The 24,237-nt window shown below is 46.5% G+C and overlaps 2 protein-coding genes across 5 annotated transcripts in view; one reads left to right on the top strand and one right to left on the bottom strand.

Annotated features, from left to right (window-relative positions):
• PSD3 (pleckstrin and Sec7 domain containing 3) overlaps window positions 1–24,237 on the bottom strand; it is a 142,836-nt gene that overhangs the window by 46,949 nt on the left and 71,650 nt on the right. For all 4 annotated transcript variants that reach the window (XM_074953651.1, XM_074953654.1, XM_074953652.1 and 1 more), the window contains 2 exons: window positions 21,978–22,036; window positions 12,736–12,825 (listed from right to left, as the gene is read on the bottom strand). In XM_074953651.1, the coding sequence (XP_074809752.1) occupies window positions 12,736–12,825; window positions 21,978–22,036 (149 nt within the window). The remainder of the gene's footprint in view (window positions 1–12,735; window positions 12,826–21,977; window positions 22,037–24,237) is intronic.
• Window positions 15,383–21,890, top strand: LOC141987909 (uncharacterized). The gene is made up of 3 exons (XM_074953746.1): window positions 15,383–16,025; window positions 16,605–16,835; window positions 21,814–21,890. The coding sequence occupies exons 1-3, from the start codon at window positions 15,443–15,445 to the stop codon at window positions 21,888–21,890; spliced, it is 891 nt and encodes a 296-aa protein (XP_074809847.1). The 5' UTR covers window positions 15,383–15,442.

Here is a 24,237-nt window from a genome sequence, read left to right on the forward strand (position 1 = left end):
ACTTCAAGGAAATAAAAGTCAGTGGGCCAGATCCGCTGCTGGTATAAAATCATCAGCGCTTCTCTGGGGTCAGTGGAGCTACACAAAGGATCTGGTCCTGTTTCTGGAAGCTACCAATCAGCACCTCTGAAAATCAGGACCTCGCTGTCTCTAGTTGGGCACCCAAAATTGGGCGGGGGGAGGTGACTTTTAAAAATTTTGGTCTAAATGATTTAAGTGAAAAAAATCCACAAAGTCACCACCTTGCTACCTCTTAAATTCTTCCCTAAGTCCTCTGTCATGATGCCTACAGAGCTCCAGCATGCTGCAAAGCCTATGCAGGGGGCAAACTGAGCCCTTGGCTTATTGTACAGTGATTTGCTACCTTTACTGCTACCTTCTCCTCTTGCTCCAAACCACCTGCAGAGTTTCATCACCACCTAGACTGTGAGCTCCTAGGGGGAGAGAGTATCATCTCCCTGCACATCTGTGCAGCTGGGCCCTGATTCCTGATTGGTGCTGCCAGATGCTACTGCTGTGTAAATAATAAACAGCAGCAGGAAGAAATTAGAGAGTATTTGTCTGGACACTTTGAGAGATTCAATTAATGGAATTTATTTTAGTTCAAAATATTAGATGGTGATATGAATGCGAAAGACCTACATTGTGATATTGGAAGAGAAATCCGATATGGGCTTTGGGGAGCACACTCAAAGGCCTGGTCTACATGACAGAGTTAGGTCGATGTAAAGCAGCTGATACCTGGAGCTGTGACAGGGCTCTGGCTGTCAGCACCCCACAAGGCCCCACACTGACAGTTAAATCGGTGCAAGTGCTCCTGGTGAGGGCGTGCACCCCGACAGAAGGAGCTAGTGTGGACATCCCAAACCGATTTATTTACTGCGGTGGATGTATATAGACGTAACTTAAGTCAACTTCATGTTAGCGTGTAGACTTGCCCAAAGTCACTCCCACTACTGAACTGGAAGAAGAGCTTTGCTATCTACAAACAAAGAGACAAGACTCCATTAGTACCACTCAAGCCTGATCCTCGTGACAAAAAATAAACATTCATTTAAAAAAATCCCAACCCACTCCTGAGACCAAATGACATATTTGTGCAGCGTAGTTATTAGGGCACAGGAAAGACAACAATATTGAGTGAATCTGTGTATTCGCCAGAGGAAGATTCCCTCTGTTTAAAAAAACAAAACAAAACAAACAAAAAAACCCCACAGTCCAAACAGACAATACAAATGGGTTCTGTTGCATGAACAAAGCGTACATAATATATATCTTCCTAAACATGGCCACCAAAAGGTGATCAGCAATCAGCTGTCTTTGGGGAGCTGATCTTACAGGGATATTTAATATAATGATTTCTGAGGTCTGTTGACCAGTCAGAGTTTGACAACCTAAATTAAATCTTAATGTCTCAATTGACCGTGTATACAGCAGTCCCTGATACCTGACCGCAACTACTTTTGTCTTCTACACGCACAAGTAGTCAGATAAAGGCAAAAATGAGGAGATGCTGTAATAGGATAACAGCATGTTTCATGCATGGTGGGAGGATGATGGATATCCATGTAGCTTTCTGATGTTATCTAGCTATGCTGTCTTCATGCTAGCCATCTATCCTCTGTTGACCGCAATACACTATACAAGACAAGACATTTACAGAAACATTGGGTCTGATCTTGCCCTCATGGAAGTCTAGAGCAAAACTTCCATTGACTTCCACACAGGAGGATCAAGCCTGCTATGTTCTTCCGAGGTAAAATGTACTATGTACATGTATGTATTATGTGTCTGAACACAATGAAGAGTCCCATATGTCCATGGAGCTGATTCTGATCTCACCCAATGCTTTACATCAGTAAATCTATTTAAGTCAGCAGAGTAACACCAACACAGTATTGGTGTGAGATCAGAATCAGGCCGCATCCTTCAATTTTCTTTTTTGCTGGGGGTGGGGATGGGGGAAGAAGTGGGAGAGGGAGAAACTCCATCTTAAACCAAAATAAGCCACTGCTGAAATAAAGTGTCACATTACTAACCAGGGGGACTGCTATGATAATGAAAACAAACTCCTTTGCAACATTTGGGATTTCACAGATACCACACAAATACTGCAAAAATCACTCTGAACATTCCCTTTACAACTGCTAGAAATATAGCTGGAGAATGAGGAAACTTCACTCCCCAGCCAGACCCTCCCCTCAGCCCACAGAAACACAATATTGTAGGCCATACTATTTTTTATTTATACCGAAACAGGGAAAACCTGGAAGGGAATCAGGTCCTGTTATTACATTACTTGTTTTAATAACTATATTCTAATTACATCCTCGGCTCACAAAGACAAACAGAGTTATACATTAATTGAGACTTCCATTTAAAAATTATCAACATATTATTTAATATAAAAAAGTCATTAAGTTTGTCATAAATATAAAGGGAAGGGTAAACCCCTTTAAAATCCCTCCTGGCCAGAGGAAAAATCCTCTCACCTGTAAAGGGTTAAGAAGCTAAAGGTAACCTCGCTGGCACCTGACCAAAATGACCAATGAGGAGACAAGATACTTTCAAAAGCTGGGAGGAGGGAGAGAAACAAAGGGTCTGTGTCTGTCGGTATGCTGCTTTTGCCGGAGACAGAACAGGAATGGAGTCTTAGAACTTAGTAAGTAATCTACCCAGGTATGTGTTAGATTATGATTTCTTTAAATGGCTGAGAAAATAGCTGTGCTGAATAGAATGAATATTCCTGTCTGTGTGTCTTTTTTGTAACTTAAGGTTTTGCCTAGAGGGATTCTCTATGTTTTGAATCTAATTACCCTGTAAGGTATTCACCATCCTGATTTTAAAGAGGTGATTCTTTTCTTTTTACTTCTATTAAAAGTCTTCTTGTAAGGAAACTGAATGCTTTTTCATTGTTCTAAGATCCAAGGGTTTGGGTCTGTGGTCACCTATGCAAATTGGTGAGGATTTTTACCAAACCTTCCCCAGGAAGTGGGGTGCAAGGGTTGGGAGGATTTTGGGGGGAAAGACGGGTCCAAACTCCGTTTTTTCAGGAACCCAGATAAAGTTTGGTGGTGGCAGTAGAAATCCAAGGGCAAAGGGCAAAATAATTTGTGCCTTGGGGAAGTTTTAACCTAAGCTGGTAAAAGTACGCTTAGGAGGTTTTCATGCAGGTTCCCACATCTGTACCCTAGAGTTCAGAGTGGGGAAGGAACTTTGACAAAGTTAAAGTTGCAACAGAAGATGTACCATTAAATACATCCATTTAAAAAAAAATCCCATCTAGTAAAACTTTGACATCACAACTGAGGTTACAGAAGGGCTGGTTTCAGAAGCAACTGCTGAATTGCACATATGCACAAACACAGGAAAAAAATCTCTGGCTAGCTCATTGACATGACTCTGCACCTGCAATAAGCACTCCCAACAGTGCTGAAGCCTAAATGGCCCAGATGAGACGCTCTTCACATGGCCTTCTCTCAGAACCGTCCATACGAACGTTCATGCCATCCTCCGATTCATACAGCTGAGCGCAACCCATGAAATGACGGCTACTTTAACAAAGGCAGGGGCTTTACATGGGTGTCCTGTATTGCATCTGGTGCAATGCCTCCCAAGAGATGCAGCACAGAAGGCAAAGGCCAGGGGGCAAAGCTGGCCTGTGGTTTAAATTAGAGGCTGCTTTACAGCAACCTCCCTAGGGCTGCCTGCAGGCTGCCCGGACTCCCCGTGGAGCTCCTTGCTATGGACACAGCCCCCTGACATGCTCCCACTTCCAGCATGCCCCCGAGGCCTGGGCCTGTGGAAGGGACTAGCACAGGGGCAATGAAATCAGGTCTATGTTGCCAGGAGAATTCTGCCCCAGCCGCTGCAGCTCCTGTGTGGCTCCTACATGCCAGCGAGGCCAGAACAAGCCCCTTAGGGTATGTCTGTACTGTACACTAAGCCCAAGCTCTGACTCAGCTTGAGCCCAAGACCCACTTCCATCCACAGACGGATCAGTTTGACTCGGGTCAGCCAGCACTCATGCCCCAGGTCCTAGGATGGGGGTGGGTCAGAGCCAGAACCTGCCATTTTGCAGTATGGACTCAGTTCAAGCCGCACGCTCAAGTCAGAAGGTCAGCATAGTGCAGTATGGACATGTGAGCACAGCTGTGAGACCTGGGTTCAGCAACTGTCAACACAGGATTGTAACGCAGCGTGGACACTCGAGTGCGAGCTGGGAAACACCGAGTCTACAAGCCCAGATCCCACAGACCTGGGCTTACAATGCAGGATAGACATATCCTTAATGTTTACTAATAACTTATTAACACCTTACATACTTCATCATCAGGTAATATGACTTTGAAAGAAAACTAAGTGCTCTATTTAACATCAGGCATCAAAGAAAAACAACAAACATTCAAGTTGCAACCCAATGTTCTTGTTTGAAAGGAAAATGGTTTAAAGTAGGTCACGGAGAGTAGCCCAATGTCATTCTCAAAGTGTGATGACTAACAGAATGCAGGAGCACAGAGGTTTATAAAGCAGTAATTCCAAAACCAATGGAAACTGCATTTTTTAAAAATATGGTATAAATTATATTTCTACTCCCCCTTTCCCCGGGTTGCAGTACAGAACTTAAATTTCTAGCAGATCAGTGGGTGGAAGATCAAAGAATGTTTTTCAGAATTTGTTTTCTACCCACGTGGAGGTGGGAGTAATATGTCAGAAGGACCAAAATGTATGTGTGACATTGTATTAGAGATTTCCCAACTCAGAAGGATCCAAGGCTTCTGATTTTAAAAGGACAGCCATTGCTGAATAGTACTGTATGGGTTTTCTGAGCTGACAATCTGGACAATTTAGAGGGCTAGATGGAAAGCTCAGAATTTACATGTTCATCTTCTAGAACTGCTAAACATTTCAGTTAAGTCAGACTGTAACGGACAGCTTTTATTATTTAGCAGGATGAAGAAACTGATTGTTCCCACCTGGAATTGTCCATTTTTAAAATGATCCATCCACAGACAATACATTAATGAGACTTTGCATTCTTGGATGAAAACGAAACCCCAATCACTCAGAAACTGGTACTAAACTACACAGTTGCTTCTGCTAACACTGGAGACTCTGAGCTGACTCTCCCTCATTCCCTGCCCCCTAGAGGTCCACACACAGATTCGAGCCCCGTTGTGCTAGCTGCTCTATAAATGTGTAGGGAGAGAGAGAGAGTTTCTTCCCCAAAGAGTTTACAGCGCAAATAGCTAAAGAGCAAGAGCAGCACGAGAGGTGAAGGTCACTCAATACATCAGCGGCACAATCAGGAACACAACCCATGTCTTCCAACTCCCAGCCCAATGCTCTGTTCACTGGGCAATTCCTGAAGCATATAAGAGGAGAATATGTATTTCTAAACAACTATTAAAGGTTTTGTCTCTTGAGCTGTTGGTCACTGTTCAAAAAGCTTTATCTTCCTCTATTCAGAGGCACAAAGCTGGTGTACAGAATTAGACTTTGGCTGCTAGCTTGTGTTGATTTCCCAGACAAAACACTAGTGCTTATCTGCCTTTAGAGAAGAATACAGATATTAGATTTTTCTGCTTACGTGGTTTGACTCAAAATCCTGGAATCTGGAAATAAAGTATGGTAGGAACTTTTCATTATCTACCAATCATCTACCTTAACACCACCACAACACTTATCATGCTAATACACCTCTGAGGGACAGATTCTGATGCCCCTGTCAAGGTTCCTCCCCCACTCTGAACTCTGGGGTACAGATGTGGGGACCTGCATGAAAACCTCCTAAGCTTACTTTTACCAGCTTAGGTTAAAACTTCCCCAAGGTACAAATTAATTTTATCCTTTGCCCTTGGAATATCCACTGCCACCACCAAACTCTAACTGGGTTTACTGGGAAATGTAGTTTGGACACGTCTTTCCCCCCAGAATCCTCCCAACCCTTGCACCCCACTTCCTGGGAAAGGTTTGGTAAAAATCCTCACCAATTTGCATAGGTGACCACAGACCCAAACCCTTGGATCTGAGAACAATGAAAAAGCATTCAGTTTCCTTACAAGAAGACTTTTAATAGAAATAGAAGTAAATAGAAGTAAAGGAATCACCTCTGTAAAATCAGGATGGTAGATACCTTTCAGGGTAATTAGATTCAAAACATAGAGAATCCCTCTAGACAAAACCTTAAGTTACAAAAAAGACACACAGACAGGAATAGTCATTCCATTCAGCACAGTTCTTTTCTCAGCCATTTAAAGAAATCATAATCTAACACATACCTAGCTAGATTACTTACTAAAAGTTCTAAGACTCCATTCCTGTTCTATCCCCGGCAAAAGCAGCATACCGACAGACACAGACCCTTTGTTTCTCTCCCTCCTCCCAGCTTTTGAAAGTATCTTGTCTCCTCATTGGTCATTTTGGTCAGGTGCCAGCGAGGTTACCTTTAGCTACTTAACCCTTTACAGGTGAGAGGATTTTTCCTCTGGCCAGGAGGGATTTTAAAGGGGTTTACCCTTCCCTTTATATTTATGACAGCCCCGTCTCACATTTGTATTCCAATAAGGCTATTCACAGAGTAAGGCACTATTCAATGTAAGGGTATCAGAATCTCACTGATTAGAGAAGCTAATTAGCAATATATGCTAATTATAACAACTATCTGCAACATATTATAGTTCACAGTTCTGCATGATAAACAGACAAGTTTGCTTTAACTGGCTAAGGTACCTAACAAGTTATAATCCACAACACTCAAAACCACTAGCTACAGGAAAGAAAGATTAATCCCACAGGAGCACTGGCAGCAAACAGTGGACAGAATTAAGGTGGTGTGGGTGTGACCTTGGTGACTGGGGTTGAGCAGTGTTAATTTGTTAGGAGAATGGGCAGTACATGTCTGTGTAGGATGATGTGTGCATGTAAGCAGATGGTTTTACTCTGCATTTTCTGGGCTTTGTGTTTTTCAGGTTGGCATTATTACCTCTTAGCAACCTGAATGGTTTTTGGACAAGTGTTTTTTCATATTTAAATGTATTACAATGGGCTACAGAAAACAACCTGTAAATGTTGTCCCTTCTGAGGTAAAAACTAAACAGACTGCAAATGCCTTCCTTTTTTTTTTTTGGGGTGGGGGGGTTTTGTTTTGTGTTCTTTTGGTGAAATGTTCTCTAAATTCTTGATCCATTCTGAATAGAAATCTATATTTTTTTGCTGTCTATACTTTTTGCTGTCCTCATTTGCAATACTAAACCAATAAAAGCACCGTAGGAATTAATGCCATTAACCAGTGGTCCTCAGCCTTTCCCTGCTGACACTTCCTCGAGGACTCCCTTCTCATCTAGCTGTGAAGTAGCTGGCCTCCCCTTTCCATTTTGCAGCAGTAGGGGGTTACGACCCCTTAGTGCAGAACCCATGCTGCACACAAATGAAAGGGAGTGCAGAGGATACAAAGGAAAGCAATTCATGCGCACACAGCAGCATGATCAGTATGATTTCCTCCGGGTAAATAAGAGAGGAACAACTAAGCTACTTTAAACTCGCCCCTTTTCTCCATTAGACATCTGAAATGACTGGACTGGAACAAACAGGATGCCAGGAATCCTTTTCTAATCAAGTGTTTGCTTTGGAGGGTCTAAGGGGAAAAAAACCCATGCTAGACAGAAAGGCAAGAGAGAAACAAACAAAACCTTAATTAAGTGCAAGAAACTGATAGCAAAATGAGACACACACTGCCTCGCAGCTTCCATAGGAAATTGTGCAGCCCAGGAATCAGATCAAGTATTCATATGATTTCAGAAACTAAGGGCCAGATTTTCCAGAGCTCAGCTCCTAGTAGCTCCCACTTAAAAATGTGGTCACTTCATTTATGTGCCTCTACGGGAGATGAGCTGGTGCTCAAAATGGCTTTGAAAAATCGGGCCTTAAATGTCCAAGTCTTCAAGCTGGATTTGAATCCTACCCCCATCAGACATTTCCTGACAAGAGTTATAACCAGCTAGTCTGTATTATCGTACACTGTACTCCTGTCTCTTCTCCCTTTGGTACAGTTACCCTACTGCATAGCTCTCTAACCTCCTGTCAGCTCTGTGAATAGCAAACACCTTCCATCAACTCAGCAAGCATGTAGCAATTACACAACCAGCCCATTTCCATTTCATGTGTTATGGGGAAATGGGGCAGCCACAGCCAGCCTGCTGGGGACCAGCCAGCTTCCGGACTCACATGAGACAGACAGTTGTACCTATGGAATAAAACCTTGTCTCATTCCAGCTTCCTCCACCATCAACCCAAGGGGGTAACTCACAACAAACAATCTTGGTTCTCTAGGGACATGATACCAATAACTCTGAGTCCAAAGAAAACCAAGTATTGCCTTGGGCCCTATAGGCAGGGATCACCTTGGCTCAGAGCTCAATAACAAACAGTGTTCTTCCATTTATTGCAAATCTGCCGCTGGTCCCCAGTTGTAAATTTATGTAGCTGTGTGATTCCAGATTTGCTTTAGTAGTGAGCAACACAACTACATAAGGCTATATAGATACAGGCATCACAGACATTTCATATTCCTTGCAGGGTTTTATTAGACTTCCAAGGATCAAGGAATTTTTACTAGAAAAATGTACTATTTCAATGGGTTGAAAGTGAAACACTACCATGAAGTCAGGGTCAACTTGCCTGATCACAGGCTGATATGACGCAAAATCCCTGGTGTGGCTGGCACATGTAAGATCAGAATCAAAGGGTGGGATTTTTAAAAAAGCTTCAGTGCCTTTGAAACATTTCACCCAAAAATCTAACTCGGCCTGGATTTAACGGGCCTGATTCTCCCTCTCTTACACCAGTTAACACCATGGATGTCAAGGAAGTTCTTCCTCATTTACACCTGTGCAAGGGAGGGGAGAATCACAGCCTGGGGGCCTGATTCTCATTTATCCCAAGACCCTTTACACCAGTCTGACGACATGGAGAGGCCTCTGAGTGTAGTAACAACTGGCACCCACTTCGAGGCCTCTGCACTGCCAGAGCACCATAAAGGGGCCTTAGTGTAAACAAGGCTCAGGTCCAATATCTCCATTTATACTGTACATTAGTAACTGATGGCAGCTGCATGGGATGTGTGACAGACAGTTTTACTGCAGCTAGGGTGGAATGAAAAGCAAGCCAAACATCTCTCCCTGCCTGGTAAAGTACTGATTGGATAAATACTGCAATCAGATCTCAGAGAAACCAAGCTTTTAATCTCAGTTACTTGTGCTTCTTTGCCTCTACGGTTTTCAACTTTAAAAAAAAAATAGCCTCAGCGTTGATGGGGGTGGGGTTGGGGGGAAATGGATCACAGACTGAGATATCAGAGTAAACCTCTATTCAGTGTTAATGAGCAGATCTGCAGGAAGACACAAGGTGCTGAAGATCGCATCTGGATTTCTCATTTCAAATACCAGCAAGAATAAAATCTCAGCTCCTGAAGTGGTATCAAAGACTCTGCAGCTTAACTATAAAGCTCTGTCCTGTATAGCCAAGTGTCGGTATTGTACAAGAAACCTTAGTAAAACAGAGAGACCTCTCTTGGGGGAGAGGGGGAATCGGATCTCACATCAGAGATCTTCTGAAGCTGATAATGAAGAGAATATTACCTAGCTCCCAGCACTCTCACCATTCTGCTTCACAGGAAGCAGCAAGCTTGATGTCGGCAAACCAAAATTTTGCTATTTCAAAGCCATACAAAATAAACACACTGAGCCTGATTCCGCTCTCAGTGGCACTGAAGGTTAATTAGAGGCAAGAGTATAATTAGAGGCAAGAGTTAATTTTTACTTGATCTTTGGTTGTTTTAGATATCATGCAGGAGAGTAGTATCTGCAGCTCTTAGCTAAATATGGCTCTTCCTTGCTATGGCAATTCAGACTCCACATGTGGCATACGTCAGGGCCAGCTTCCTGGAGAATGAGCTAGATGGTTCCTGAGGCTTTCAGTTATTTTCTTTTCCCTTAGAATCATAGAAGATTAGGGTTGGAAGAGACCTCAGGAAGTCATCTAGTCCAACCCCCGCTCAAAGCAGGACCAACACCAACTAAATCATCACAGCCAGGGTTTTGTCGACCTTAAAAACCTCTAAAGAAGGAGATTCCACCACCTCCCTATGTAACCCATTCCAGTGCTTCACCACCCTCTTAGTGAAATAGTGTTTCCTAATATCCAACCTAGACCTCCCCCACTGCAACTTGAGACAATTGCTCCTTGTTCCATCATCTGCCACCACTGAGAACAGCCGAGCTCCATCCTCTTTGGAACCCCCCTTCAGGTAGTTGAAGGCTGCTATCAAATCCCCCTTCACTCTTCTCTTCTGCAGTAAATAACCCCAGTTCCCTGAGCCTCTCCTCGTAAGTCATGTGCTGTAGCCCCCTGATCATTTCCATTGCCCTCCGCTGGACTCTCTCCAATTTGTCCACATCCCTTCTGTAGTGGGGGGACTAAAACTGGACACAATACTCCAGGTGTGGCCTCACCAGTGCCGAATGGAGGGAAATAATCATTCCCCGCGATCTGCTGGCAATGCTCCTACTAATACAGCCCAATATGCCGTTGGCCTTCTTGGCAACAAGGGCACACTGCTGACTTATATCCAGCTTCTCGTCCACTGTAATCCCCAGGTCCTTTTCTGCAGAACTGCTGCTTAGCCACAAGCCTACCAAAAAAAAAAATTAACTTTCCCTGCATCCACTAAACTTGGAAAATATACCTTTAAGCCCAGCTCCATGTAATGGCAAATGCCTAACTTGCCAGCGAGAGGAGAATGGAGAAAGAATTGTGACTCGCAGAGATGCAGTTCTCTCCCTGACCCCGGCTGTACTGATGAGAGGTGGGCGTCTGGTATTCTCAAACTTTTGTTCGCTGTTACATTTTCAGCTGTGACATCATGCCACCTGGTGGACTCTGCATAGTTCTAACAGGAATTGCAAAGGCACGAGCAAGGACGCTAGACAGGCACCATTTTTAGGGGTTCTGAGTCAGACACTGAATTTGCTTTCATTCACAGTGTTGCTAATGGAACAGTTAAATTAAAAGCATTTTGCTGAAGCACCTTGCTGAATAAAGGCCTATGCACCTGATTTGTATTGCTAAACATAAAGCCTGTATCAGATGCAGACTGCCAGTAAGAGCTATTGAAAAACAAGGCTACTGCTTTTCAGTACATTCAGATTTACTAAGAAAAACAATGAGAAGCAAACCCTCGGTTGTGCCAGAGCACATCTCAGCAGAGTCAGGGGACAGGCAACAGCGGCTCTAAAAGCCACGTTTCTGCCTCCTCCCTCTCTGATCCTGGGGCCGGACGGGGGTCAAATCAGCCTCCCACACAAATGAGAGTATCTGCCAGGAACCAGGACAAGGGCAGGGACTGATGGAGAGTACTGCATTCCTGCCATACTCTCTTTAGCCCCCGAAACAACCCCTCCAAGCCCCATCCCACTCCCTATGCTGGGATGGTCTGGGCTGGCACAGAGCCAGCTACCCCAGGTTTATAGCTACCCATTTAGGATAGCTTTACAGTCAGTGCTAAAGGTTCTTAATAGCATGGGCCAGGATAATGATCATCATTCTTCCAACAGCGGAAAAATAAACAGCAGGTGAGCCCAATGGAAATCTTCCTTTCGTACACTAAACGGGCTGTTTAAAGACAGCACCAGAGATCTAGCTAGTCAGTAAGAGCCTTTGATTACTCTGCCAAGTAATCCCACTCCGCCTCTCCAAGGCAACGGCAGACAGGAGTTTACCTGGGAGCGTCCTCTCAGCGACACTTCGGTTATTAACCACCCAGGTGAAGGTTTTTATTTTTTCCAAATAGGGGCTTAAATTTAGGAAGCACAGCCCAGGAGGAGCCAAGAGCAACCGGAGAAACCACAAAAATGAAAAAACGACCCTGAACTATACACTGCGTCTGGCATTTCATTAGGGGCCCTATCCAAAGCCCACTGAAGACAATGGGAATCTTTCCACTGACTTCAATAGATTTTGGGTCAGGCGCCAGGTGCAACAATATTTCGTATTTTCCCATTAGTGAACAATTCATGAACTCTAGTGTAAATTCTTGTCTCCCTTCCAACATCCTGATGCTTCATGCCAACCCCCAGGCAAAGAAAAGAAATATTTCCCGCTATTAGTGCTACTAAAATGAGATGTGGCCAGCTCAGGCTCTCTGCAGTTATTCACATTTAAAGACTCTCAAAAATTATACAAACAAACCCTGAAGAAAAACAGTACAATGCATTCTAATCTAAAATTATCTCTCCCATTTTGATGTGAAAACCACTATGAGCCTCTTCCCAAGCTCTATATAAAACTTATATAATACACAATTCAGGGGTCCCTCTTAAATATGCAGTTGCAATAACTTGCTGGCTTTGTGCCTGCTCTTATCATTACAAAGCACTCATAGATTGTGCCACACCTTTGTTTCCTTTTATTAAAAACTCTGGCCCCAAACCCGCAGAGACTAACGCATAGACTTACCTTTATGCACTGCAAGCATCTTCGTTGGGACTACTAATTGACTTTGCAGGAGTGAAATTTTTTCTGTGCTTTGGGAGCAGAGAAAAGCCCATTCACCATCGTGAATGACAAATAGGAATTCAATAAACTGCATGGTCTATTTTAACTGTGATTCAGGAATCAGTCAGTGAAGGCAAAACCAAATCTCTTATTTTAAAACCAGCTGTTAAATTCATCCCTTACCTTCAGCAGCCCCCTGGGGAAATCTTTGCCTTCATTCATCCCCTGAAGGTTGGCAATGAATTCTTGGCAGGTCATCTTTTTCCCAATGTTCTAGAAGTCACCAAAAGATACATTACAGAAACATACAATTAGATTGGTGCTGTTGTCCAACAACAGTTAGGCCTAAGAAAACTACATCTGGATGGATAGCATCTCCTTGCTTTAGTTTGAACCCAAGGCAGGCCGTGCAGAGAAGCATTCCCAGAATTATACAGACATCGGTGCAAGCATGTCTGCATGACCCAGCTGGAAAACGCACAAGAAATGCGTGTTAATAACCCAGCCCCCCGTTCAAACAATGGATGTTAAGTAGTACATAAACATCATAACGAGGATGGAGGTGGTGGTGGTGTTTCCTAGCACTTGCACGGTGCTTTTCATCCACAGATCTCCAAGCATTATCAAAGGGTGGGGTTATATTCATAGAACTTTAAGGTCTGACTTCAGAGAAAGCTGGAGCCATGTTGCCAAAGCTGCTGTCCGGAAGCTGGGAAGAACTTCTTCCACCAGGCTAAGAAACCGAAACTAGAACTGGAAAATAAAGCTCTGAATTAAACCTGATATTTTTAACCCTAACTTTCGGTGACTCCCTGAGGTTGGGGCTGCACTGGCATTTCCAATCCAAAGGGCCTTTTTTGGTTTATAGTCTCACTTGCACTTGGGTGATCAGCAGCAGGGTCGGAGCACCCAGGTTAGCCTAGCCTGGCTGTGAACAGCCAGACTGCAAAGGCCCATGCAAGTCAGTGTCCTCACTGGTGCTGCGCTCCCCAGTATGTGTCACTAGGACTTCTGGGGGGTATATCCCATGGTTCTTAGCACTGCAATAAGCTGAGCCACTTTATGATTCTTTCCCAGTGAACTATGGGAGAACTTGTCTGTCCATCTGGGCACGTGGGAAGACACTGAATCACTCACTACAAAGTGGACACCCTGAGTTAAAGCAGCTCGAGCCTATACTCCAGCTGGGCTGAAAGCACCACAAGACTCTGACAAGAGGGCTCCATGTGCGACAGGAGCTGGGTTAGGGAAACACGTGAGGAAGGGCCCGGGTTAACTCTGCTGTGCAGACAGACCTGACAGACCTGAGGAGCTCCATCTATTATATAAGTTATGGACTTTTAGGGCTACTTCATCCCTTGTTCTTTGTGCCTGCTACTCCTCACCAGAGCACATGGGCAGGGAGAGGTGAGGAGCAGGCTGAGCCAGGATTCCACCCCCACCACATCACCCAGCAATGCTGATCCAACAAGGAGATTTGCTACTGTATAAGACAGCTATAAATCACTACCCCCTTCTCACAGAGCAAAGGGGTGACCAGGAAGGAACTGTGCCATCAGAGGGGTGTCTCTGACCTACACTGCCTCCTGGAGCAGTACAGCTTGCACACTAGCCCCCAACTGGCCCTAACTCCTGCTTTTATTAAGCTTCAAAAAACAGCTCTGAGAGGGTGAAGTTTTAATTTTAGATTTAGGCTTTTGCAGCTACAGTCAGACCCTAAAATTACAATTCATTTCCCCACTTGAAGTGGGTTGCTACCCATATTAATAGGTTCCTTCTTTGATATTCTTTTCCAGCACATGGTAACTGAAGTGGGTTACTCCAGTACATGGAAAGAGAATGAACTTCAGCAAGACAAGGAGGAATAAAGGGGGTTCATTAGATCCATTCACTGACTCCTTTAGTAGGCTTCATGGCATAGCAGAGTCATGCTAACAGGTTGGAGCATGATACTACAGTTAGAAAACAGGCAGTTATGATATGTGCAGAAGAGGCTGCATTCAAAGTTATAAACACCCAACTTACCACCTAGAAGGAAAATGCAAAAGAATAAAAAGATTACAGGTGATCCAAGGAAGAAAAGGACAAGAGAAATACATGCAGGGTTCTGTTAGTTGTTATGGCGGCTGCTCTGCCTTCTCCACACTTAAGACAACATGGTAATAACCACCAGTCACAGAAATCTGCAGGGTTACATGGTCTTATGACAAACAGAATCAGCTTAGCCTCAGCAGCCGTGTAAAGGGATAGTCTCCAGCTAAACACCATGCTAAACAAAGGAGCAATCTGAGAGTGCACACTATGGGGCAGATTCCTGTATCTTTATTTTTACTCATGATGAGTGCTGCCTTATTCCTTGAGAGGTGCCATCAATTTCAGTGGGACTCCCGGAGGAGTAAGGTACTGTGCTCAACATGAGAGGGTAGCAGAATGTGGGAGTAGAGTTGCTGGGAGTAGAGTTGCTGGGAGTAGAGTTTGCTTGTAACTTCTTTTCCCTTATAAAACCTGGAGGCTGAGATCTGCAAAGCCACTTAGCCCTGGTCTACACTAAGACTTTAGGTCGAATTTAGCAGCATTAAATCGATGTAAACCTGCACCCGTCCACACGATGAAGCCCTTTATTTCGACTTAAAGGGCTCTTAAAATCGATTTCCTTACTCCACCCCTGACAAGTGGATTAGCGCTTAAATCGGCTTTGCCGGGTCGAATTTGGGGTACTGTGGACACAATTCGACGGTATTGGCCTCCGGGAGCTATCCCAGAGTGCTCCATTTTGACCGCTCTGGACAGCACTCTCAACTCAGATGCACTGGCCAGGTAGACAGGAAAAGAACCGCGAACTTTTGAATCTCATTTCCTGTTTGGCCAGCATGGCAAGCTGCAGGTGACCATGCAGAGCTCATCAGCAGAGGTGACCATGATGGAGTCTCAGAATCGCAAAAGAGCTCCAGCATGGACCGAACGGGAGGTACGGGATCTGATCGCTGTATGGGGAGAGGAATCCGTGCTATCAGAACTCCGTTCCAGTTTTCAAAATGCCAAAACCTTTGTCAAGATCTCCCAGGGCATGAAGGACAGAGGCCATAACAGGGACCCGAAGCAGTGCCGCGTGAAACTGAAGGAGCTGAGGCAAGCCTACCAGAAAACCAGAGAGGCGAACGGCCGCTCCGGGTCAGAGCCCCAAACATGCCGCTTCTATGATGAGCTGCATGCCATTTTAGGGGGTTCAGCTACCACTACCCCAGCCGTGTTGTTTGACTCCTTCAATGGAGATGGAGGCAATACGGAAGCAGGTTTTGGGGACGAAGAAGATGATGATGAGGAGGAGGTTGTAGATAGCTCACAGCAAGCAAGCGGAGAAACCGGTTTTCCCGACAGCCAGGAACTGTTTCTCACCCTGGACCTGGAGCCAGTACCCCCTGAACCCACCCAAGGCTGCCTCCTGGACCCAGCAGGCGGAGAAGGGACCTCCAGTGAGTGTACCTTTTAAAATACTATACATGGTTTAAAAGCAAGCATGTGAAAGGATTACTTTGCCCTGGCATTCGCGGCTCTCCTGGATATACTCCCAAAGCCTTTGCAAAAGGTTTCTGGGGAGGGCAGACTTATTGCGTCCTTCATGGTAGGACACTATACCACTCCAGGCCAGTAACACGTACTCGGGAATCATTGTACAACAAAGCATTGCAGTGTATGTTTGCTGGCGTTCAAGCAACATCCGTTCGTGTGTTATCCTCAGGAGAGTGAGATATAATCCATGGTCACCTGGTTGAAATAGGGTGCTTTTCTTCAGGGGACACTCAGAGGAGCCCATTCCTGCTGGGCTGTTTGCCTGCGGCTGAACAGAAATGTTCCCCGCTGTTAGCCACAGGGAGGGAGGAGGGTTGAGGGGGTAGCCACGCGGTGGGGGGAGGCAAAATGCGACCTTGTAATGAAAGCACATGTGCTATGTATGTAATGTTAACAGCAAGGTTTACCCTGAAAGAGTGTAGCCAGTGTTTTATAAAATGTGTCTTTTTAAATACCGCTGTCCCTTTTCTTTTCTCCACCAGCTGCATGTGTTTCAATGATCACAGGATCTTCTCCTTCCCAGAGGCTAGTGAAGATTAGAAAGAAAAAAAAACGCACTCGAGATGAAATGTTCTCCGAGCTCATGCTGTCCTCCCACACTGACAGAGCACAGACGAATGCGTGGAGGCAAATAATGTCAGACTGCAGGAAAGCACAAAATGACCAGGAGGAGAGGTGGCGGGCTGAAGAGAGTAAGTGGCGGGCTGAAGAGAGTAAGTGGCGGGCTGAAGAGAGGGCTGAAGCTCGAATGTGGCGACAGCGTGATGAGAGGAGGCAGGATTCAATGCTGAGGCTGCTGGAGGATCAAACCAGTATGCTCCAGTGTATGGTTGAGCTGCAGCAAAGGCAGCTGGAGCACAGACTGCCACTACAGCCCCTGTGTAACCAACCACCCTCCTCCCCAAGTTCCATAGCCTCCACACCCAGACGCCCAAGAACGCGGTGGGGTGGCCACCGGCCAACCAGCCACTCCACCACAGAGGATTGCCCCCCAAAAAGAAGGCTGTCATTCAATAAATTTTAAAGTTGTAAACTTTTAAAGTGCTGTGTGGCATTTTCCTTCCCTCCTCCACCACCCCTCCTGGGCTACCTTGGTAGTCATCCCCCTATTTGTGTGATGAATGAATAAAGAATGCATGAATGTGAAGCAACAATGACTTTATTGCCTCTGCAAGAGGTGATCAAAGGGAGGAGGGGAGGGTGGTTAGCTTACAAGGAAGTAGAGTGAACCAAGGGGCGGGGGGTTTCATCAAGGAGAAACAAACAGAACTTTCACACCGTAGCCTGGCCAGTCATGAAACTGGTTTTCAAAGCCTCTCTGATGCGTACCGCACCCTCCTGTGCTCTTCTAACCGCCCTGGTGTCTGGCTGCGCATAACCAGCAGCCAGGCGATTTGCCTCAACCTCCCACACCGCCATAAACGTCTCCCCCTTACTCTCACAGATATTGTGGAGCACACAGCAAGCAGTAATAACAGTGGGAATATTGGTTTCGCTGAGGTCTAACCGAGTCAGTAAACTGCGCCAGCGCGCCTTTAAACGTCCAAATGCACATTCTACCACCATTCTGCACTTGCTCAGCCTGCAGTTGAACAGCTCCTGACTGCTGTCCAGGCTGCCTGTGTACGGCTTCATGAGCCATGGCATTAAGGGGTAGGCTGGGTTCCCAAGGATACATATAGGCATTTCAACATCACCAACAGTTATTTTCTGGTCTGGGAATAAAGTCCCTTCTTGAAGCTTTTGAAACAGACCAGAGTTCCTGAAGATGCGAGCGTCATGTACCTTTCCCGGCCGTCCCACGTTGATGTTGGTGAAACGTCCCTTGTGATCCACCAGAGCTTGCAGCACTATTGAAAAGTACCCCTTGCGGTTTATGTACTCGCCGGCTTGGTGCTCCGGTGCCAAGATAGGGATATGGGTTCCGTCTATGGCCCCACCACAGTTAGGGAATCCCATTGCAGCAAAGCCATCCACTATGACCTGCACATTTCCCAAGGTCACTACCCTTGATATCAGCAGATCTTTGATTGCGTGGGCTACTTGCATCACAGCAGCCCCCACAGTAGATTTGCCCACTCCAAATTGATTCCCAACTGACCGGTAGCTGTCTGGTGTTGCAAGCTTCCACAGGGCTATCGCCACTCGCTTCTCAACTGTGAGGGCTGCTCTCATCTTGGTATTCATGCGCTTCAGGGCAGGGGAAAGCAAGTCACAAAGTTCCATGAAAGTGCCCTTACGCATGCGAAAGTTTCGCAGCCACTGGGAATCGTCCCAGACCTGCAACACTATGCGGTCCCACCAGTCTGTGCTTGTTTCCCGAGCCCAGAATCGGCGTTCCACAGCATGAACCTGCCCCATTAGCACCATGATGCATGCATTGGCAGGGCCCATGCTTTCAGAGAAATCTGTGTCCATGTCCTGATCACTCACGTGACCGCGCTGACGTCGCCTCCTCGCCCGGTAGCGCTTTGCCAGGTTCTGGTGCTGCATATACTGCTGGATAATGCGTGTGGTGTTTAATGTGCTCCTAATTGCCAAAGTGAGCTGAGCGGACTCCATGCTTGCCTTGGTATGGCGTCCGCACAGAAAAAAGGCGCGGAATGATTGTCTGCCGTTGCTCTGACGGAGGGAGGGGCGACTGACGACACGGCTTACAGGGTTGGCTTCAGGGGGCTAAAATCCACAAAGGGGGTGGCTTTACATCAAGGAGTAGTTCAGGCAGGACTTCACGGAGAGTTCCAATAAGAAATGGTGCACCTAAGTTATTGTTCTTATTGGAACAAGGAGGTTAGCCTGGCCTCTGATTGATACATGGCTAGATCTACCTCGCTGCACCTTCTCTGTGCGTGACTGCAGTATGACCTAGAGGAATGAGTCCCCTAGACAGGGGAGAAGGCAAATGAGTACAAAACAAATCTGGTCTATTTCTTGTTTTGATCCACTCCATCTATCTTTTACATCTTTGGCTAGCAGCAGACGGTGCAGAAGGACTGCATGCCATCCACATCTCATGGCTGCTCGGCAGAAGACGGTGCAATAGGACTGCTAGCAATCCATATTGCCTGCCTGCTCACCATAAGACGGTTCAATAGGACTGACTGCCGGACTAAAAAAAATGACCTGGTCAAGTCACTAAAAATTTAGTCCCTGCGCCCATGTCTGCCCAGGCGCTCCTGATCGACCTCACACAGGCGACCAGGAGTACCTCGGACATGACGAGGACGGCTACCAGTCGTACTGTACCGTCTGCTGCCAGAAGGCAATGGGTTGCTGCTACTGTGTAGCAATGCCGTGCCGCGTCAGCCAGCACCCAGGAGACATACGGTGACGGTTACCTGAGCGGGCTCCATGCTTGCGGTGGTATGGCATCCGCACAGGTAACTCAGGAAAAAAGGCGCGAAACAATTGTCTGCCCTTGCTTTCACGGAGGGAGGGAGGGAAGGGGGGGACTGATGATATGTACCCAGAACCACCCGCGACAATGTTTCAGCCCCATCAGGCATTGGGATCTCAACCCAGAATTCCAATGGGCAGCGGAGACTGTGGGAACTGTGGGATAGCCACCCACAGTGCAACGCTCCGGAAGTCGACTCTGGCCTCGGTACTGTGGAAGCACTCCGCCGAGTTAATGCACTTAATGCACTTCTGTGGGGACACACACACTCGAATATATAAAACCGATTTCTAAAAAACCGACTTCTATAAATTCGACCTTATTCCGTAGTGTAGACATACCCTTAGGGGCTTTGGACTCCCACTCCTCATTAAAACTAATGGGAAATGGATGTTGAAGTCCCTTGGACAGCTTTGAAAGTCTTAGCTGTAACTTTTATAAGTTCCTTGGAGTTGCTCTTAAGTTCTGTACAAGGGGCAACCTCCTTTCTTGTAAGAGCCACCCCCAAAGGTTCCCAAATGTTTGAAGGACAGCTCTGCCTTGCTTCAGTTAGAATACCCCTCCCCATTAAGAACCCAGTTTGTGTCGGTCCCTGGGGTGCTTTAAGGCAGGTCTCCATGCATTGTAAATACATTTTCTGAAATACAAATTAAACAGCCACATCAAACCAATTGAAGTTTGCATTCCTCCCACCCTACCCCCACATCTCAGCCTCTGATCACATAGCTCCCCTCCCCACCTCGGATGGCTGAGGTACAGTTTGTGTCCTTGCCTTAAATTTAACCTGTAGGGCAGAGAGCCCGTCTGCCATGGTCTGCTTGAGCAAGGATAACTCAGGCAAGTGCCGGTCCTTCTCCGCCACCTAGTGGCTATGAGTAGAATGGCACTGAATGAAAAGGGGCTAGAGATTGTGGTTAGATTCTCCCAGGCTCTTACACTGTGTCAAGGAGTCTTACCCTCCCTTGAACAAGTGCCTGTCAGAATTGTTCCTTCTGTGAGCCAATGGGACACAAAAGACACACCCACAAGAGACAGGGAGGTTGCGTGGCCACAAAGTGAAACAACCAAGCAGGGACTTAGGGAGGGAGTTTGTGCACCCATTTTAGCGATGTGGCTCCCCCTGGGAGCTACTCGCTCCCCTGAGGGCAGAATCCCTCCTTGCACTCCTTTGGGAGAGGGAGTTCTGCACTGCACCCAACATGGATCGATCTCTAGCAGGCCTGGTAGAGTCCCGAATTACGTCTCCAGTTAAAGCATGACTGTGTTACACCTTTTCCGGCTCTGTCCAACAAGAACCACCTCCACTTCCCACTGGAAATCAGCATGGAATCCAGATTTCCACAAGAATCTCACTCTACCCTCTGTATTGCCAATACCATTATCTTGGAGAGTAAATTACTCTGGGCCTGATGCTGCAGTCATTCATGCAAGCAAAGCTCCTATTAGCTTCAGTGGGGTTTCACCTGCATGACAGACTGCAAGGTCGAGCTATTGTTGGGTAGCATTTGCTTTTGTGGAAATGCATGTGTTTTCTGGAAACAGCGTATGCTGACTAGTTCTTATTCATGCAAGTCAGCCGGCTGACGCCAATATTCCTGAGGGTAAGTGCTATTCTGGGTCACTTAAGGGGTGCAGAATTAGACCCTAGATGTGTAGTGGAGACCCCCCCAAAAATGTGCAGCAAAAGGTTAAAATTCAGAGCAGTCATATCTCACCATGAGCACATACAATGGGGTGCTTGGAGCACTGAAATACATGTTGTGGTCTCCTACTGCACCAGTGTGCTGGACACACCCTTTGGCTTATTTGGTTCATGTGTGTTTTCACATTAGCTGCAGGGGATACCGAATGGACGTTAACTGTGGTCACTAGGCTTTCAGTTCATAACTGGCTGCCCAAACATCCCCATTTCCTCCCAGGTTCTTTCGCCTCCTCCCCAGGACAGCAAAGCAGCAGGGAAGGTAGAAGCCAACAGACACTGCTGCTGCCAGGCCGGAACAGGCTGCTGTCCCCAGGAAGAGCAACACAGAGGAGGGATGGGCAATGTTGCAACTGGGGTAGTGGGCACAACCCTTCTGGAGGTCGGGGGAGGCATGCAGGGAACCACACCCACTGTCACACCCCTTCTGGGGGTGCAGCTTTTCCTCCCAACAGGATCTGCTGGCCAGTTGTCAGGTGACCGCCTTTGAGACACCCCATGGAGGAAGCAGTGTCTGTGCTCTGGGGAGCATAGGGACTCCAACTGTATCCAAGGACACAGGTGACGAGGATGCCTATGCGCCTTGTGCTGCTAGCAGAGCGGCCAGTGGCCGTCCTGCTCCCAAAGGGGAGCACCATGCAAAACAAGGAGCGCTTGAGGGCTGATCTGTGACCAGCACCACTTCCTGAAAGCTCAACTTTGACAGGCGAGCTCTTCCTGAAAACAAGGGCATAGCATGTTCTTAGCATGTGCACTCACATGGCCATGTAGGTCAGTGTTCAGCAGCATCACTGCACAGGTGAGACAATGGACTCCATCTGGGAAAAGAAACAGAGCAAATATCGCACACAGATAGTAGTGTGAAAACTTGGGACACTCTTTTTTCGGGGTAGGGTGGGGTGGGAGTATAGTTACATATATAAGACAAAGCCCCTACTATCGGGAAGGTCCTGATAACATTGGGACATCTGGTCACCCTACACAAACACACACTACCCAGGACAATGTATTTAAGATCAGCTCAGGTTGCACTAGGACCTTGCTCCCCAATTGAGTCTGCCTCTGCCTTTAAGGGGAATCTGCTCATCAGGTAACACACAGAAAAATGCAGGAAAATCAATCTAGAGTAATGTAACGGAAATGTCAGTTCATCTCATACTTTCTTTCGTCTTTTATCACCTGACAAACCTGTCTTGCAGCATCAACTGATAAGATAACGTAGATTTGAAACCACACTCCCGGCTACTTTTGCTGGCATCAGTACGCCAAATGGAATCAGGTTTTTTTTTTTTTTTTTGCTCGTTAGGGCCAAACCAGAAAGAATAAACTCCCTGTCTCCTTGCCTGGGACACCACTGACCTTCCAGCAAGGAGATGTTATAGCCTCTCTCAGTCGGTATGTCTGGTCTTCCAGAAACATAGGCCCGAATAACATGGTCACATACGAGCTCCCCCCACAGGACCCCTGCCTCCAGCACTGCTTGCCTTTGACTCTGAATGAGGTAGGGCTGTACAGTGGAAGAGGCTGCTGCTGCTCACAGGACCCCAGCCGCATACGCTGCAGAAGCCGCATGCTGTGCAGCCAGTGTGGCCGGGATCCACAGGAAGAGGCTCTTGAGGGGAGAGCACTGGACTAGAAGCCGGCAGAAATGGGTTCTCTCAGGCTTTGCCACTGGCTGATTATGTGGCATTGGCAAAGACACGTAGGCCAACATTTGCGGAAGCAGCCACTGACTGTGTGTTCCTCATTTGCCTGAGGCCTCATTTTGAGATGTCCAGAGCCAGCTTTCCAAAGTGCTGACGGCCTACTACTCCAGCTGAAGTCGATGGGCGGTGCGGGTGCTCACCATCTGTAAAAATCAGGCCCTAGGTGTCTCGCATTGGTCACTCCACACTAGTGAACACTTGAAAATGTCGCTCTTCATCTTTCTGTGCCTTAGTACCCCCATCTGTAAAGTGGGGGTCATAGTATCAGCTCACTGGGGAAGGGTGAAGACACATTCATCCCTCTCTATGAAGCATTCAACTGTTACACTGATGAGCACCATTAAAAAAAAAAAACAGTGAGGAAATTAACAATTTCCTGTTCAGTGGGAGGTTTGGATGGTGTGCAGCGAATAAAGCATGGGGCCGTACGCACTGTCCATCCTGTGCACTGAACAGGGCAGGGGTCCTACGGAAATAAATAGTATGTGATCGTATCTTGAAGCCAGCGGGACTATGTATGTGCTGAGCTCATTGCAGGATCAGGCCCTAAGGCTACATCTATGCTACAAATCACTTTCAGTGGGGTGTAGTGCACCTGTAGCTACGCACCCCAATGAAAAGCAGGCTGTGTCCACACTGAGGTGTGTAGCTACGGGTGTCGGTAAAACGCTCTGGCAGAGGGGAGGCAATGCAGAAAGGCTTCAGCTGCTCCCCACTGCCAGAGCCTTTCACTGCAGCAAGGAAAGGCTCCAGCATCGGGAGGCAGCAGTGTAGATGGGGAGTCATGACTTGGGCCAATATAGAACGTGTAGGGTATGTACTCAGTATATAACCACACCCTTCTTGTGCATCTTTACCTCACTGGCTTAATCCGTGCCTCACGTCTACACTACTATTTATACCCATGCTGGGGGGCTATGCACGTACATACACTACACGAGGCTGAACGAATCCTGCGGTGTAGACACACCCTAAGAGAGTAAGTTCTTTGAGGCAGGAACCATATTACCCTAGGTGTCTGTACCACAGAGTACAATCCAGAGTGGTATATCGGGGTACTACAGTAGTGTTAAATAAAACAGCAGCAGCCACCATCACCGGCAAGGGTAACTTCCATTCACCCAGGGTTTCGATTTGTGGTGTTCCAGTACAGACACACAGATCACAGGGGGTTGGACTAGATGACCTCCTGAGGTCCCTTCCAACCCTGATAGTCTATGCTTCTATGATTGCACAATGCATTTCCCAATGAAGCATGTGCCTTCATTCTCAAAGAAATCTAAGCAAAATCTCTCAAACAAGGAACACTGAAT

The sequence above is a fragment of the Natator depressus genome, chromosome 5 (genome assembly GCF_965152275.1).
Source record: "Natator depressus isolate rNatDep1 chromosome 5, rNatDep2.hap1, whole genome shotgun sequence".
NCBI lineage: Eukaryota > Metazoa > Chordata > Testudines > Cheloniidae > Natator > Natator depressus.